The sequence below is a fragment of the Neomonachus schauinslandi genome, chromosome 14 (genome assembly GCF_002201575.2).
Source record: "Neomonachus schauinslandi chromosome 14, ASM220157v2, whole genome shotgun sequence".
NCBI lineage: Eukaryota > Metazoa > Chordata > Mammalia > Carnivora > Phocidae > Neomonachus > Neomonachus schauinslandi.
The window spans coordinates 56260705-56277748 of record NC_058416.1 but is presented as its reverse complement, the minus strand read 5'-3'; the positions used below and the strand labels follow the sequence as shown (position 1 = coordinate 56277748).

At 39.0% G+C, this 17044-nt stretch overlaps 1 protein-coding gene across 1 annotated transcript in view; it reads right to left on the bottom strand.

Moving 5' to 3' along the window:
- ARHGAP28 (Rho GTPase activating protein 28) overlaps nucleotides 1-17044 on the bottom strand; it is a 215243-nt gene that overhangs the window by 66745 nt on the left and 131454 nt on the right. Inside the window, exon 4 of the mRNA XM_021686183.2 lies at nucleotides 4749-4841. Within this exon, the coding sequence (XP_021541858.2) occupies nucleotides 4749-4841 (93 nt within the window). The remainder of the gene's footprint in view (nucleotides 1-4748; nucleotides 4842-17044) is intronic.

Genomic DNA, 17044 nt, shown 5'->3' with positions numbered 1-17044 from the left:
CTACTAAATTATTCCTTGCTGAGTTTATGAGCTATGGGTGATGACCTGTGGGTGGCTTGTTTGTCAAAACTCTGAATTACATTGCACCTTTACTCAAGAGAAATGACAATACACATCCTTTACGTGAAATCAATGTTCATGGTGGCATTAGGCATAACTGCTCAAAACTGGAAACAAACCAAATGTCCATCATCAGGTGAATAGATATACCAATAGTAGTATATTTATGTAATAGATTACTAGTAGTAATAAAAGAACCAAACTTCTATCACATGCAGCAAATGGATAAATCTAAAAGTTACTGTAAGTGAAAAAAAGGCAGATACAAGAGTGCATTTTGTATTTATAGTTCTATTTATGTGAGAGTTAAAACCAACCTAAGGTGTTAGAAATCACCATAGGGCTTGCCTGGGTAGGAGCAGGAGGACAATTGGCTGGGAAGGGCCTCAGAGAGATTTCTGCTGTGATGGAAATGTTCTGTTTTGATGGACTTGGTTGTATGGGTAAAAACATGTTGGAACTAATTGAATTACACACCTAAAATACATGCACTTACTGTTTGTAAATTATACCTCAGTAAAAAACATAAAAATAATGTGATTCCTTAAAAAAATTTAATTCTTCTCTTCAGTGTGATTTAAGGGGCTATTGCTGCTACGAACCAAGAACCCACAGCTGCAATAATGGGGAAAAAGTTGTTCTTGAGAAATAAGAATTTGTTTACTGAAATTTAGAAAAAGAGTGAGACAAGCTAAAAAACTACATTCATGACCAAGAAAAAAACCACTAATCTGGAAAATAAAGATGAAGAAACAGAGCAAACAGACTAACATGAGAGGAAATTTAGAAGATACTGAAATTCAGGGGCGCCTGGGTGGCTCAGTTGGTTAAGCGTCTAACTCTTGATTTTGGTTCAGGTCATGATCTCAGGGTCGTGAGATGGAGCCCTGCATCAGGGTCCACCCTGGGGGTGGAGCCTGCTTAAGATTCTCTCTCTTTCTCTTTCCCTCTGCCCTTCCCTTTTCCTCCTCCCCCATCTCTAAAAAAAATAAAAAAGAAGAAGATACCGAAATTCAATTTAAGCCTGGCAACAACCATCTAATATGTGCTTGGGGAGGGGGGTGGGGCACAGAAAATAGGGAGAAAAAAATGACTTAAGACGTAACAGAAGACATTGTCCAGAAACTAGATGGGAAAAAAACAGTTCTCAGGTGGAAAGAACTTGTCGAGCAGAGACCAAAATGAATGAAATAAACGGCAGATCCTCATGAAAGTTCAGAACTCCAGGAAAAGATTCGAAATAAATTAAAAATTCAAAAATTCAAAAATCGGCAGGGTAAACAAAAAAACCCCCCTCATTTATGAAGGAATGAGATTCAGGCAACTAAAATAAGAAAAGAAAAACAAATAATGTTAAGAGTGCAAAAGTCAGTCAATTAGCAATAACAGAAATTCTACCATAAAGGTTTTCCAGGACAGCTAAGGTTTTCTATCAGTAACGGTTAGTCAGGTGACACATGTTCCTATCGGGAACATCAACATGGTATCCAGAGTTTGCTAACCATTTTGTAAGCATAAGGATTAAATCCGCATGCTATGGTGGCAGCATAAAAGTAAAAAGGTAGAAGTTCATGCTAACACTGGCATTGCGTTGTATTGCACTTGTACCAGCGATGGTCTACCCACCAGCAGTTACTTGTTTTGTGATTAAAACAAACTCCTACTTCTTTAAATTAAAGTTCTTTAGATTTTCTTTTCCACGAAACAAACACAGATGTAACTGACATTGTTTTTAACAGATGCTATGATTGTATTCTGCAGTGAATTAGGAATCAATAGCAAGTGCAGCCATTTGATTTTCACTTAAGACACGGAAATAAACTAGATCAACTACTTTGCTTTTTCAGTAGACTAACACCTTGAATGACTAATTCATTTTTGTGGACTGCACATCTTATCTATACAAGAAGTGATTTGTAGAGGTTTGTTATGATGTTAGACTGCATTGTAAGACTTTTGTAAATGCCAAATTCAGTGGCATTTGTGATTTAGAGTCAAGAGTCAACTGCATATAATACGTAAACAGACTATTTAAGTAACTTATTGAAAAATAAACACTTTGGATATTAATAAAATCATAAGATGTCATGTGGACTCTTTTTTAAGGGTTTATTGAGCTATGACATACAATTAACTGCAAATATTTAAAGAGTAAAGTCTACAGTTTGATGTTGTTTTGACAAATATGTAGGCCTGTGAAACCATCACCATAGTCAAGATAATGACCAAAACCAGCACCACAAAAATGTTCTTATATCCCTTTGTTAACCTCTCCTTCCCTCCTCTCCTCATCCATCCCCAGGTCCCCAGGCAATCACAATCTTCTTTCCCTTACTATAGGTTAGTTACGTTTTCCATAATTTTACATAAATTGAATCTTTTTGGTCTGGCTTCTTTCACATGGCATAACCACTTTGGGATCCATCCATGTTGTACATATCAATAGTTCATTGCTTTTTATTGCTGAGTAATATTCTGTTGTATGGATATGCCAGAATTTGTTCATCCATTTATCTGTAAGTAAAAACTGTTCCTCTTGTGCTAGAAGCATTTGTGACTCAGTCTATTGTGCTAGAAACATTTGGGCTATTGTGCTAGAAACATTTGTGACTCAGTCTTTGTATGAATATATATTATGTATGAGTAGAACAGCTGGGTCTGTGGTAGGTATATGCATAACATTTTAAGAAATTGCCACATTATTTTCCAAAGTGGATGGGCCATTTTACATTCCCACCAGCAGTGCAGGAGAGCATCAGCTGTTTTGCACCCTTAGCAGTCTTTTTAATTTTAGTCATTCCATAGGTTATGTGGAAATATCTCACTGTGGCTTTATTTGTATTTCCATAATCACTAGTGATACTGATGAGCACCCTTCATGAGTTTATTTCCCATCCACATCTTTTTGGGTGAAGTATCTATTCAAATCTTTTTCCCATTTTAAAAGATGAGAAAAAAAAAACAATCTTCTACCACTGGAAAGCTCAGGGAATATTCTTGAGAGAGAAAGTTGATTTGTTTTCAGAAGTAAAGGATTTGTGCGCTTAAGTTAAGGGAACTAAAGGTTAAATACTAGCAGGGAGCAGACTGGGGATAATTTTTAATATAAAAAAATTTATATTATTTCTATAAACAATTGGTGTTATATTCTGGGATTAAATGGGAAAGTTAAGTCAGATGATCAAATCTCTCTTTCCTAAAACCTAATACGGTGAACAAAACATAACTTAAAAGTAGGAAAAAAGATTCCCAGCAACATTCACATGAGTGGTGACTGGAGAGAGAGATATTCCAGGAATAACATATATTCTTTTCTATAATCCAACCCCCCTCCCCATCAAAACAGCACTAACGAAGAAAGCAAATGGAGAAAATTTTTAAAAAGACAACCATCATGTCCAAATTATGAGAAAAGACAACCAAAAGTGTGAGTAACCACACCTGGGTTCACTATATGCACATTCAAACAAAGACTCTCCCCAACACCATCTCAAGAGGGAGGAGAGAACCTACTGGGATTCACCATTCTGCCTTTTGTTATCTGGGAGGAAGTTAGGAGAGGGAGTATGAGGACAGAAAAATAAAAAAAGAAAAGAGACTACATAACTTCCACCAAACGAGAGAAAAGATAACTTAAAGTAGGAGTGCACATAGAAACCTGTGAGAAAACGCTCTGGGCTAAACCATAAATGAAGTCACCTTTCCTAGTTAGAAATAGATAATAAGCTCCATCCTCCTCCTCAGGCTTGCCTGACTGTGCCCTCCTCTGGGTCACCTGGGAGGAGAAGTGGGGATGGGCAAGCAGGGAGACGGGGGAGGGAGGGAGCACTGGATACCTGGGGTTACATGTATGGTCAAAAGAAAGGCGCCTGATCTTCACCTTGCACTGGACAAATAATAGAAACCTGAGGACACCTGCTTCTCCTCCAAGAGATGGACCTATGACTCGATGGAATGAACATTCTTATGAGAATTTTTTTTTTTAAAGATTTTATTTATTTGACAGAGAGAGAGATAGCAAGAGCAGGAACACAAGCAGGGGGAGTGGGAGAGGGAGAAGCAGGCCTCCCACCGAGCAGGGAGCCCGATGTGGGACTCGATCCCTGGACCCTGGGATCATGACCTGAGCCAAAGGCAGACGCTTAACGCTGAGCCACCCAGGCGCCCGAGAATTTTTTTAAATAGAAGAAAAAATGTAAAGGAAATAAATCTGCCCCGGAAAAGGCCTACAGTCATTAGTTCTCTGGGTATTTATCTGTTTTTATAGAGCATGCAGTTATTTGTGGGTTTAACTATTAAACTTGGCTTTATTTACTGCTGAATGTTTTCCTGCAAATTGAGTAAAGGTGGATAGGTATGTTGAGAGCCGTAGCTATCCAGCCATCTTAATTATGGTGCACTGTTCTGAAGTTCTGCCTGATTGTCTTGAAAAAATGACTTTTTTTTTTTTAACATTTTATTTATTTGACAGAGAGAGAGACAGCCAGAGAGAGAACACAAGCAGGGAGAGCAGGAGAGGGAGAAGCAGGCTTCCCGCAGAGCAAGAAGCCAGACGCGGGGCTCGATCCCAGGAGCACGGGATCATGACCTGAGCCAAAGGCAGACGCTTAACCATCTGAGCCACCCAGGCACCCCGAAAAAAATCACTTCTTTTCATCCCTACCCCAGGTTATCCTGCTGTAACTTACCAAGGAACCACTTGTTTTGATAACTCCTGGCAGCTCTTTTTCCTCCTGGGTTCCATCCAACTGAGCAGTATGGTTGTCACAGGTATCACCTGGCTAATGAGAGAAATGAAAGTCATTTTTATCCAGGCATATCTGTCCCAACATGACTGTTTATTCAATTATACATTATATAAGACTCTTCAAATGTATAGCCATGTGGTGATAAATGGAGTTAATGACTACCTGTGCAATGGTAATGGCATTCACCAATTCGTCCACAATTAATACTGATCGTGCATTACAGCATAAGTTGTTCTCAAAATCCACTGTTAATTGCCTGCCAAAATCCACTTTTCTTTTCTTCTTTAACTTCTGAATATCACGATCTGCTCCAAAGATGCTATGTCTAAACTAAAAAGACTAAAGTGTGATCATGTGATGGCTATGACCAATGAGATGCAAGTAGACTCCTACTTGCTAGAGCATCCAGGAAGGCTAATGCTTTCTTGTTAAAGTGGATAAAATCCGCTGGCTGATGCTGCTGCTTCTTCACATGGACACAGTGTCTGTGATGCCCAGATACTTGATAAGCATTAAATATTAGCCCACAGGCTAAGTGGAGCAGACTGGAAAGATGAAAAAGTTGGTAGATCCATGCTAGGGATATCAGCCACACCAGCCCCAGACTTCTTATTTTATAAGGACAATAAATCTCTAATCATCTAAGTCATGAAGCTTACTGATTAAACAACCTATGCTACTTTAAAATCAGACTTCATAACTTTTTGTAATGATTTATAAATCAGCAAGAGTGGTCAGTTTTTTTCAATCAAGAAACTAGAAATACATTAGACTGACTAACTCATAAACACATAAGACTGAACCCAAAATTTCATTCCCATTCACTGAATATTGTAAAAGCTCTGATTTTCATTATGCAGCAAGTGTGTCTGGAGACTATTCTGATTGTGATAGATGGCACTGTAGGTCTTGTGCATATGCTCTAAGATTTTTAGCAGCATTAATGATATAATGGCATTCCCCAAAATAAGATGCAATTATTCTATTCCATGACTGAAGCAACATTTTGCCAAATTAAACATACTGGGTATCAATGAAACCATAAACTGCTACATGAGACTTCAGAAACTGTTGTTTTTCATCTTGCTTTTCCATATTTTCTAACTTTCCCCCAATGTGTATGCATTATATTAAGAAAAACAGACATCTGTTTTGAAGTGGAAACAATGCTAAAGAGGCAGTACAAGAAACCAGGTCAGGGCAAAGGACTGAGAGCACACTGCTCACAATCACTCCGAATTTGAGAAAGGTATGTATTGTTGTAAGAACAGATCCAAATGGCACTGGAAACCAACAAGGTGTCCTAATAACAGATGAGAAATTGTTAGAAATTCCTGGGAAATAAAATGTAAACAATGTATTTCGTAATTGTACAGAACTTAGCTTAAGAACAGCATAAAACAATTTTTGCTGGCAAGGAAAGGATAAATCTACAAAAAGCAAACATACAAACAATCAAGTAAGCTCAGTGTGAAACTTACAAAGGGCAGGAAGGGGCCTTAGCTCAATGGCCACGATAATTTATCATAAAGTGTATCCTCAACCGGAAGGGCCAGACAGACCTCCCAGAGGCTCCCTTTACACCAAACAGCAGGCAGCAGCTACCTATGGATCCAAGAAAAGCACTCTGGCTGAAGTGAACCACCTGCCTTGGGAAGTTGTCCAGGGTTGAGAACAAAACACATCTCAGCATCAGGTAACTCTGGACCTCCATGAAAGTCATGGAAGGGAGAATAAAAGGAAAACATCAGTTTTTGTCTTGGATAGCAAGAAATGAAGCCATTTACCACTCTCCCTTTGGTGTGTGCATGTGTGTGCACACATGTGCACATGAGCGTGGATACTCACCCATATGTACAGTTAAACTAACTTCCATTCACATACCTTACTGACTTACACAGTATCCAAAATCAGCCCCCTCATTCCATAAAGATTCCTTTGGGAAATTATCGGCAATAACACACCCTAAGTCACTAATTGGTCAATCTAATCCATTAATAAATATAAATCAATCACCAAGGACCATCAGACATTGGAGAAAATTAATGTAATGAATAAGTCACTCATGGCGAAAAATCAACATTCTAAAAAAGTACAGTGATAAACATTCTGGGAAAAAGAATTGAGGGCAGGAAAAAGGCTTAAAATAACTTGATTTCAGAGAGATTTGAGAAGATTTTACAACCATAAATCAGGACTATCACAATAAAGTGGAAGTCAGTGAAAAAGAAGGAGTTCCTGTCAATTAACAGTATGACTACTGAATTAAAAAATTAGTAGAGGCTCAATTATAACCACTCATAGCAAAAATGAGAATTAGGAATCTCCAAAATGATATAGACAAAATCTACTAGCATACAGAACAAATAGGAAAAAAGTAAGGAAATATAACATACAATTTAAGAACTACGTGAGTTTAACACGCAGGCAATGAAAGGAAGAACAGGAAAATGGAAAAATAAAGTAATTAAAGAAATAATGGAAAGAGAATGGCCAGAACTGAAAGAAAAGGAACATTTTTCAGCAACAAAAAGCTAAGTGTTGATGATGATTTTTAAAAAAGATGTCAGGGGCACCTGGGTGGTGCAGTCAGTTGAGCATCCAACTCTTGATTTCTGCTCGGGTCATGATCTCAGGGTCATGAGATTGAGCCCTGCGTGAGGCTCCGGGCTCAGCCCGGAGTCTGCTTAGGTTTCTCTCCCTTTGGCAACCCCCCACAACCCCCCTGCCAAACACATGGACATGAGCTCTCTCTCTCTCTCAAATAAATCTTTAAAAAAAATAAAATAAAAAATAAATTTAAAAAAAGATGTCATATCCTGATGACAGTTCAGGTCTCCTACACTAAAGATAAATGTAAAAGGCTTCCAGAAATATAAAAATGAGAGAAGGAAACAAAGGAATAAGATTTAGAGAGACATCAGACTTCTAAACATTAATACTATATGAAAAAGCAAACAGATTAATATTTACAAATTTCTGAAAAAAATTAATATAGGGCCTATCACTTTGATACTCAACAATTTAGGATTTATGCTTTTTGGGTATGAAAATTTAGTATCCACAGATACTTATTGCCAGATTTGCTCAAAGGATAAAAGGTGCAACCTGCTAAGAAGATGTAACATTTTGTAATACATACAATTATGCAAATTAATATTTATACTATTCTCTGTAGTTACTCTGCTATGTTAGCCTTCACCATCTTCCTGGGAGAAAGAACAGTACTCGTTTTCTCATTCTAGAAACTGGTCAGTAGTTCAGGGGTAGGACTGGAACAAAACTTTATGTCCTCTTCCATCTCACTGTAAGATTTCTTCACGTGTTTGGCACCACACTTGCCCCTTTAATTCACCTTTAAAAGGTGATAAGACCTTCAAGGAATTGAAATACATGAAACAGTGATAAAAGGGAAAAGAAACAAAAGATACCTAGACTAATCATGAGAGTCCATGGCCAGGGTGGCTGTGTTGGGTGTGGTATATAAGACTTCAAATAAAGTTCACTCTTCCGTGCCGCCTTGACATCTGGTAAAAGCGGAAGGACCATAGCGCTCTAACTACAAGCTCCCCTCCTACTCTGTCCCTCATATAAGGGCCCCTAGACAGACAATGCTCCTTATCCAGGGGACCAGACACAATTCCTGCTTATCCTTGAGTAATGGGTTTCAGTTCCTTGTCAGCCAGTGGAATTATTCAAACAGGCCAATCACATCCTCCCATGGGAACCAAGGGGCACCTCACTCTCTTGATACTACACAAAGCCCGCCTCCTACACCCTGGTTATTCACTCTGTTCCCAAGTGCACCCCACATGTGGCTCTGTGTGGTGTCCTCCTCCCCCAGGCTGTGAGAACACGTGATAATAAATTGCTGTTGCTCTTGTCTGTCTGTTGCTGAATGTCAAGTCACCCCTGTAACCCTAGGGTGGGAATCCCTCCCTCACCCACAGGATGAAGAGGAGGCGATCAAAATTGTAGACAGAATCAGCTAGGATAAAAGCTGACAGAAATCCACTATTTGAAAACACTAGTATCTACTCTGTATGTGCCTCCTCTGGCTGGTCTGAAGGAATAAAGGGCAGACAGAGAAGAATCACAACCTGGATCAAGAGTCCTGGTTGGAAGTAAGGTGTGTAAGACTCCCTACGATGCAGGAACAATCTAAAACTTGAGGACACTTCCTGCCAACTCAACAGAAAAAGTAAAGACTTCTAACTAAATGGAATTAATACTCTTATGAGAAAATAATGAAATTAGAAAAAAAAACTAGTGACAAAATTTGCAATACAGGATTGCTCACAGCCCCAGGTGACCACACTCCACCTCCAGAACTTGACATACCGCTCAGGCAACAGAAGAGCAGCCAGAACACAAACTAGACACATCCAAATCCTTAAGCAGAATTTGGAAGGAACCAACAGCTGGCCTGTATTGGGACAATTTTTTAAGATCCAGACAGAATGTCCCACATAAAATATGTGTAAGATGAAAATAAGCTGTATAGAAACTAAAGATCATCATCATCGGTATTGATCAGATCAAGGATAGTACAAGGGTTACTCTTAGAACATCTAAAGAATCCCTTTTCTTCTGCCAGGAAGAAAAAAAGTAGAGCTCAAGAGAAGGTAACATATGAGTCTTAACAGAGGAAAGTCTCTCACGGTAAATTTTCTGCTGCCATGAGTCCAAGTGGAGGCAGATGTCAGTAAACCCATGTCCTTCCATGTCTCTACTCCGGGTGCATCACTTCAGTAAGAGGACCCAGGCCTTATGCCAAGTGGTATAGATCATGGCATGAGATTCGTCTCACACACACAAAAAACCTTCTACTGAGATCATGTCATTAGCAGTTATGAACTCAGATTAGCACTCTTTGAATCTTTAAACTAAAACAGACAAGGTGGTCTCTAATGAAATGTGTTTACCTCCTGCGCTAGATAGTGCACTTTTCCCCACTTACTGTTATACATATAAGATGCTACAGTGCTGCCTCCCATAAAATATTTACATAGAGAAAAAAACTGAAATGTCAAAGTATTTCTTATATTGAGAATTAAATCAATATTGAAAGATACATGGAGAGTAGCATAAGACTTCCCATTACGTGTTCAGCAGAAAGAACAAAAGTTTAGTTGATGACGTCCCCAACATCTTGACTTCTGGCTGGGCTGGAACTGCAGCTGTGGTTTTGTTGTTGTAAGTGCAGACAAGCCACGTAATTACTTGTGGATTTAACTAGTTAATTATTCATTCCTGAGTTTAAGAGTCTCTTAAGGCAAGAGAGGCCTTAAGAGACTCTTAGGCAAGTAGGCATTTTGCTCAAGTTTTCCTGACTGCCTTGAAATACTTTTCCTAGCCTCCTTACTCTTAAGTCCCCTTGCTTCATCTTACCAGTTGACCATTTCTGCAAGGAATGGCTAATATCCCTTCTTCATCCAGGGTCACATCCAAAAGAGGAGCTGGGATACAATAAAAATCATCTGGCTATTGAGAAAAATGAAAGTGCATGTTTATTCAAGGCATGTTCTCTGCAGGGTAATTGTGCATTCTATCATCTGTTCTGCACATACGTGTACATTGACACAGACTTGTGGAGAAATCCATAGATCTGACTGCTGTGCACCAATCACTGTCATGTAGCCATTCATCCGCCAATACTGAGAGCCCACTACATTCAGGGCATGGTGACAGACACTGGTCTCTCTGGAGAATACTGTTAACTGTTTACCCCAAACCCAATCACCAGTCTTCCTTAAAAGAATCCTAATTTTATTTTTCCTCAGGGACTTTTGTGTCCAACTAAAAAAAACGATTTCTTAGGCTCTCTTGCAGCTAAGGATGATCACATACATTTCTGCGCAATGAAAGGTAACTGGAACTCTACAGAGTAAGATTTCTAAGAAACTAAGGTCAGAAAGATAGAGTAAGCTGGTACAAGTTCCAGGAATGGCCAGGAACGGCCACGAACATGAATATAGTGCTAGGGGTGGCTCAGCCAACTTATAAGCAAAAGGATGAAGGCTGCATTTGAATGACAAAATAGAAAGACAGAAGGTAGATGGATCCATGCTGAAGCAAAGGAACACCTACCTTCACCTTCTTCCTAAAGAGAGAGAAAAAAAATCCAAATTTGTATAACTCATGATTTCATGGATTTTCTGTTACATGCACTGAAATGTGTATATAGGTAATATAATCTTGCTGTTGTTTTTTTTAAATATTTTTTTATTATGTTATGTGAGTCACCATACAGTACATCATTAGTTTTTGATGTAGTGTTCCATGATTCATTGTTTGTGTATAATCACGTTTTTTAAGATTTTTTTTTTTTTATTTGACGGAGAGAGACAGCAAAAGAGGGAACACAAGCAGGCGGAGCAGCAGAGGGAGAAGCAGGCTTCCCACTGAGCAGGGAGCCCAATGTGGGACTCGATCCCAGGACCCCAGGATCATGACATGAGCGGAAGGCAGACGCTTAACGACTGAGCCACCCAGGCACCCCATAATCATGTTTTTTAAAAGAGGGTACATGAGGGGCTCCTGGGTGGCTCAGTCAGTTGAGCATCCAACTCTTGATTTTGGCTCAGGTCATGATCTCAGGGGCATGAGATCAAGCCCCACGTTGGCTTCTGCACTGGGCTTGGAATCTGCTTAAGATTCTCTCTCTCTCGGGTTGCTGGAGGAGAGGTTATGGGTGGGGGGATGGGAGGGAGAAGGGATAACTGGGTGAGGGGCATTGAGGAGGGCACTTGATGTAATGAGCACTGGGTATTATATGCAACTGATGTATCACCACATTTTACCTATGAAACTAATAAAAAAAAATTCTCTCCCTCTCTCTCTGCCCCTCCCTCCCCTGCTAGTACAAGCACGTGCATTCTCTAATTAATTAATTAATTAATTCAGGGTGCATGACTACATTTATGCAGTTAGTTATGCTAGTCCCATCTTTGACTACTTATTTATCAATTATGAAATTGGAAATAAGACTGACTATTTTGCTCAATTAAATGTGTTACTGAAAGAAACATTTGATTCACATCTTCTAAATATTAGAAACAAATATATTTGGGCACTGAAATTCTGCTCATGATGAATAATACTGAAGACTTTGTATTATGCATCCAGAGGTTGATTTAGTATTTGTGATTTAGTGTATAATAGCTCTACTAACACAAGAATTAAATATTCTATTCCTTTATGGCTAGGATTCCACTGAAAATTATATTTATTGGATATTTAACTAAATCATAAAATTTTATTTGGGCCTATAGACGCAGTCATTTTTTACCTTGCTTGTCCATATTTTCTAAGTTTCTAGTAAAGATTATGTACTATTTTTATAATAATAAGGAAAAACAGTTTTTGGAAGAAACAAATAAATACTACTGAAGAATCAGCATAGGAAAATTGGATCAAGATAGCAAAATGCACATACCACTTTCTCCTCCCTCCGCAAATCACTCAAAGTGTCAAACGAGATACCTTTTTCAAAGAGTAGATTTAGAAATCACTAAACATTTCCATTAACAGAACAGAAATTGTTGGATATTCCTGGAAGATTAAAAGCAAGCAAGAATGGTTTGATAAGGGCAGAGGAAAACCTCAATCTGAAAAAAGATACAAAGAAAAATGTGTAGAAGATAAATGCTGATCTAGAAAAAGCACATATCCAGCACGAGAATAAAAGCAATAATAAGGCATCCCCAATTCAGAAGACAATGGCCAAAGTAACCTAAGAATGTTTTTCCTGAACAAAGAGGCCAGGAAACCATCCGTCCCTCTAACACTGAACAGCAGGCAGCAGCTCAATGAGATTCCAGAATAAAACCCAGCAAGTGTCCTCTTGGTGACAAAATGAGTGCCTGCCTTGGGGTCAGGAGGAGTTTGTCCTGGTGTAGTGGTCCTAGACAGAAAATAAAATCGTGGGGCACCTGGGTGGCTTAGTCGTTAAGCGTCTGCCTTTGGCTCAGGTCATGATCCCAGGGTCCTGAGATCGAGACCCACATCGGGCTCCCTGCTCCGTGGGAAGCCTGCGTCTCCCTCTCCCACCACCCCCCCGACCCACTTGTGTTCCCTCTCTCGCTGTGTCTCTCTGTGTCAACTAAATTTTAAAAATCTTTAAAAAAGAAAAGAAAAGAAAAGAAAATTGCCCTTCGTTGGAGGCTTCTAAAAGAATACAGACAGAAGTATAAAAAGGGAAGTTAGGTTTGCCTGAAAAGCAAATAAATTACAATTCTTTAGGATTATCATTACTTTGGAATTGATACCATATTTGTTTGTCTTAAAGTGAAGTGTGACAGCTGACACACTTTACCACTCACACAGGCCCAGACCGCATCCACTATGAGAGTTTTGGCGAGAAACTAAGTCTACATAACTGCAAAGGAAATATACAGTCTTTACCTATATTCATCAATCAATCAATCAATCAATCAATCAACCTAGTCCTCCATTAATAAACAGGAATCAACACCCAAAGATCAAAATGAACTGAACAGTAATGTAATGATGCCAAAAATAAACAGAGGACCCTGAAGAAAATAGTAATTCAAGGAAAAGAAGACCACCTTGGAATTTAAGGTTTAATTTAGTACCTTCGGGAGTGTGAAAAAAGAGCAGATCGCTAAGATACAGAGGAAGTCAGGGGAAAGGAGAGGCTTCAGGAAATTAACAATGTGACTGTTAAATTTCTTAAAATTAGGGCGCCTGGGTGGCTCAGTTGGTTAAGCGTCTGCCTTCGGCTCAGATCATGATCCCAGGGTCCTAGGATCGAGTCCTGTATTGGGCTCCCTGCTCAATGGGGAGCCTGCTTCTCCCTCTCCTCCCTGCTCTCATTCTCTCTCTCTCTCAAATAAATAAATAAAATCTTTAAATTTTTTTCTTAAAATTAATGAAAGGCTGAAATATCAATACCTCCATGACCAAATTATTGTTATAAAAAAAAAGAAGTTGAAGGGATAGGCAAGAATGCGGAACAAACATGCACACAAATAAAGTTTGGAAAACAAGAGAACATTTAAGAGACACTGAGATTCAATCCAAATAATGCAACAGTCATCTAACAGGAGTTCCAGAAGGAGATGAAGAAAAAGAAGGGAGTAAGTACTGGTTTTAAATGTTAGAAGACAATATATAGAACTAAAGAATGACTGAGCACTCATACTGAAAGAACTCACATAGCAGGGACTAGGATGGAGGATGTAAAAAGGTAAAATTGGTAAAAATGCAAGGTTCCAACAATAAACATAAGGTTCAAAAGGCTTCCACATTGGCATATAAAGGAATGAGGTCAGTAGAGATACTGTGCTTCCCCACAGCCAACAGTGCACAAGAGAAGACAATGGACAAGTATCTCCAAAATTCTGGAGGAAAATTATTCCAAGCATGGGATTCAATGTGCAAAAAAATTAAGAAAAGACTAACATAATCTACCGCTCTTTTAAATTACTGAATTTATATCTTCACTAGGTAAGTACACTGGATCAGATTCATATGTTTAAGATTAATGCAAACTTACCTCATGAAACTCATGATGTTAAATCTTCATTAAGAAAGGGAAATGGAAACTTTAGAGTGATGGTTCTATTATTCTATGTAAATGATGACAAAGAAAGAAATAAAGAGTAGGAGATGAAGGAGGATGGGGGAGACAGAGAAACACACACATACACACACACACAGAAGGAAGGAGGAAGTGAAGAAGGACAGAGGCAAACAAAGAGACAGACCAGGACAGACTGGTACTTTGGGCAAGAGAAGGAGGGAGAGAGGAATTGGTATTTATGCTGTCAAATTCAGATAGGAAACTTAAAAAGTTTAGGTATGTTTTTAAGAAACTTCCAAGTCCACTTGCAGAAACAGATGCTGAATTTTTTAGGAAGAAAATCTGTGAAGATGTTTATCAGGCCTGATACATGGTATATATACCATTTATTTTACTAAATTTAAATTCAATTAACTAACATATAGCATATCATTAGTTTCAGATATAGAGTTAAATATTACATTAGTTGCATATAACACCCAGTGCTCATCACATCACAACCATCACCCAGTTGCCCCATCTCCCTGTCCACCTCCCCTCCACCAACCCTCAGTCTGTTCCCTATAGTTAAGAGGCTCTCATGACTTCCCATTCAGTTTTCCCACCCTTCCCCTATGATCCTCTATGCTGTTTCTTATATTCCACATGTGAGCGAAACCATATAATTGTCTTTCTCTGATTGACTTCTTTCACTCAGCATACCATCCACGTCGATGTAAATGGTAAGTATTCATCCTGTCTGATGGCTCAGTAATATTCCATTGTATATATATACCACATCTTCTTTATCCATTCATCTGTCAATGGACATCTTGGCTCTTTCCACAGTTTGGCTATTGTGGACAATGCTGTTATAAACATTGGGGTGCAGGTGCCCCTTCGGATCACTACATTTATATATTTGGAGTAAATACCTAGTAGTGCAATTGCTGAGTCATATGGTAGCTTTATTTTTTAACTTCTTGATGAACCTCCATACTGTTTTCCAGAGTGGCTACACCAGCTTGCATTACCACCAACAGTGTAAGAGGGTTCCCCTTTCTCCACATCCTCGCCAACATTTGTTATTTCCTGACTTACTAATTTTAGCCATTCTGACTGGTGTGAGGTGGTATTCGTTGTGGTTTTGATTTGTATTTCCCTGATGCCAAGTGATGTGGAGCATTCTTTCATGTGTCTGTGGGCAATTTGGATGTCTTCTTTCCAGAAATGTCTGTTCATGTCTTCTGCCCAATTCTTGATTGGATTATTTGTTCTTTGGGTGTTGAGTCTGTTAAGTTCCTTATACATCTTGGGATACTAGTCCTTTATCTGATATGTCATTTGCAAATATCTTCTCCCATTCCATAGGTTGCCTTTTAGTTTTGTCAACTGCTTCCTTTGCTGTGCAGAAGCTTTTTATCTTGATGAAGTCCCAATAGTTCACTTTTGCTTTTGTTTCCCTTGCCTTTGGAAATGGGTCTTGCAAGAAGTTGCCGTGGCTGAGGTCAAGGAGGTAGCTGCCTGTGTTCTCCTCTAGGATTTTGATGGATTCCTCTCACATTTAGGTCTTTCATCCATTTTGAATCTATTTTTATGTACGGTGTAAGAAAATGGTCCAGTTTCATTCTTCTGCATGTGGCTGTCCAATTTATCCAAGACCATTTGTTGAAGAGACTGTCTTTTTTCCATTGGATATTCTTTCCTGCTTTGTCAAAGATTAGTTGACCACAGAGGTGAGTGTCCTTTTCTTGGTTCTCTATTCTGTTCCATTGATCTATGTGTCTGTTTTTGTGCCAGTACCATACTGTCTTGATGATTACAGCTTTGTAATAGAGCTTGAAGTCTGGCACTTGCCACAGGTTTTCTATTTCTTCCTATTTCAGTTTTGGTAGTTTAAATGTTTCTAGGAATGCATCCATTTCTTCCAAAAAGAGACAGAGAAAGAGAGAAAAGCAGGCAGAGGGAGAGGGAAAAGCAGGCTCCCCACTGAGCAGAGAGCCAGATGTGGGGCTCGTTCTCAGGACCCTGGGATCATGACCTGAGCTGAAGGCAGCGCTTAACTGACTGAGCCACCCAGGTGCCCTTTTTTAGTTTCTATTTGTCCTGGAAGCTCTTTATTTTTCCTTCCATTCTGAATGACATCTTTGCTGGATTCTTGCCTGCATGTTTTTTTAAATTTAGTACCCTGAATATATCATGCCAGCCCTTTCTGGCCTGCCTAGTCTCTGTGGATAGTCTGCTGCCTTTCTAATGTTCCTACCCTTGTATGTTAAGGACCTCTTGTCTCGAGCTGCTTTCAGGATTTTCTCTTTATCTCTGAAATTTGCAAGCTTCACTATTATATATGTCAGGGTATTGACCTATTATTGATTTTGAGGGGGGATTCTCTGTGCCTCTTGGACTTGAATACCTTGAATAATCTTCCCAAGATTAGGGAAGTTCTCAGCTATGATTTGCTCAAATATACCTTCTGTCCCCCCCCTCTTTCTTCTTCCTCTGTGACCCTAATAATTCTAATACTGTTTTGCTTTATGGTATCACTAATTTCTCGAAGCCTCCCCTCATGGTCCGTTAGTTGTTTTTCTCTCTTTTCCTCAGGTTCCTTCCTTTCCATCATTTTGTTTTCTATGTCACTGACTCTCTCATCTGCCTCAGTTACCCTAGCTATTAAAACATCCATTTCAGAGTGCATCTCAGTTAAAGCATT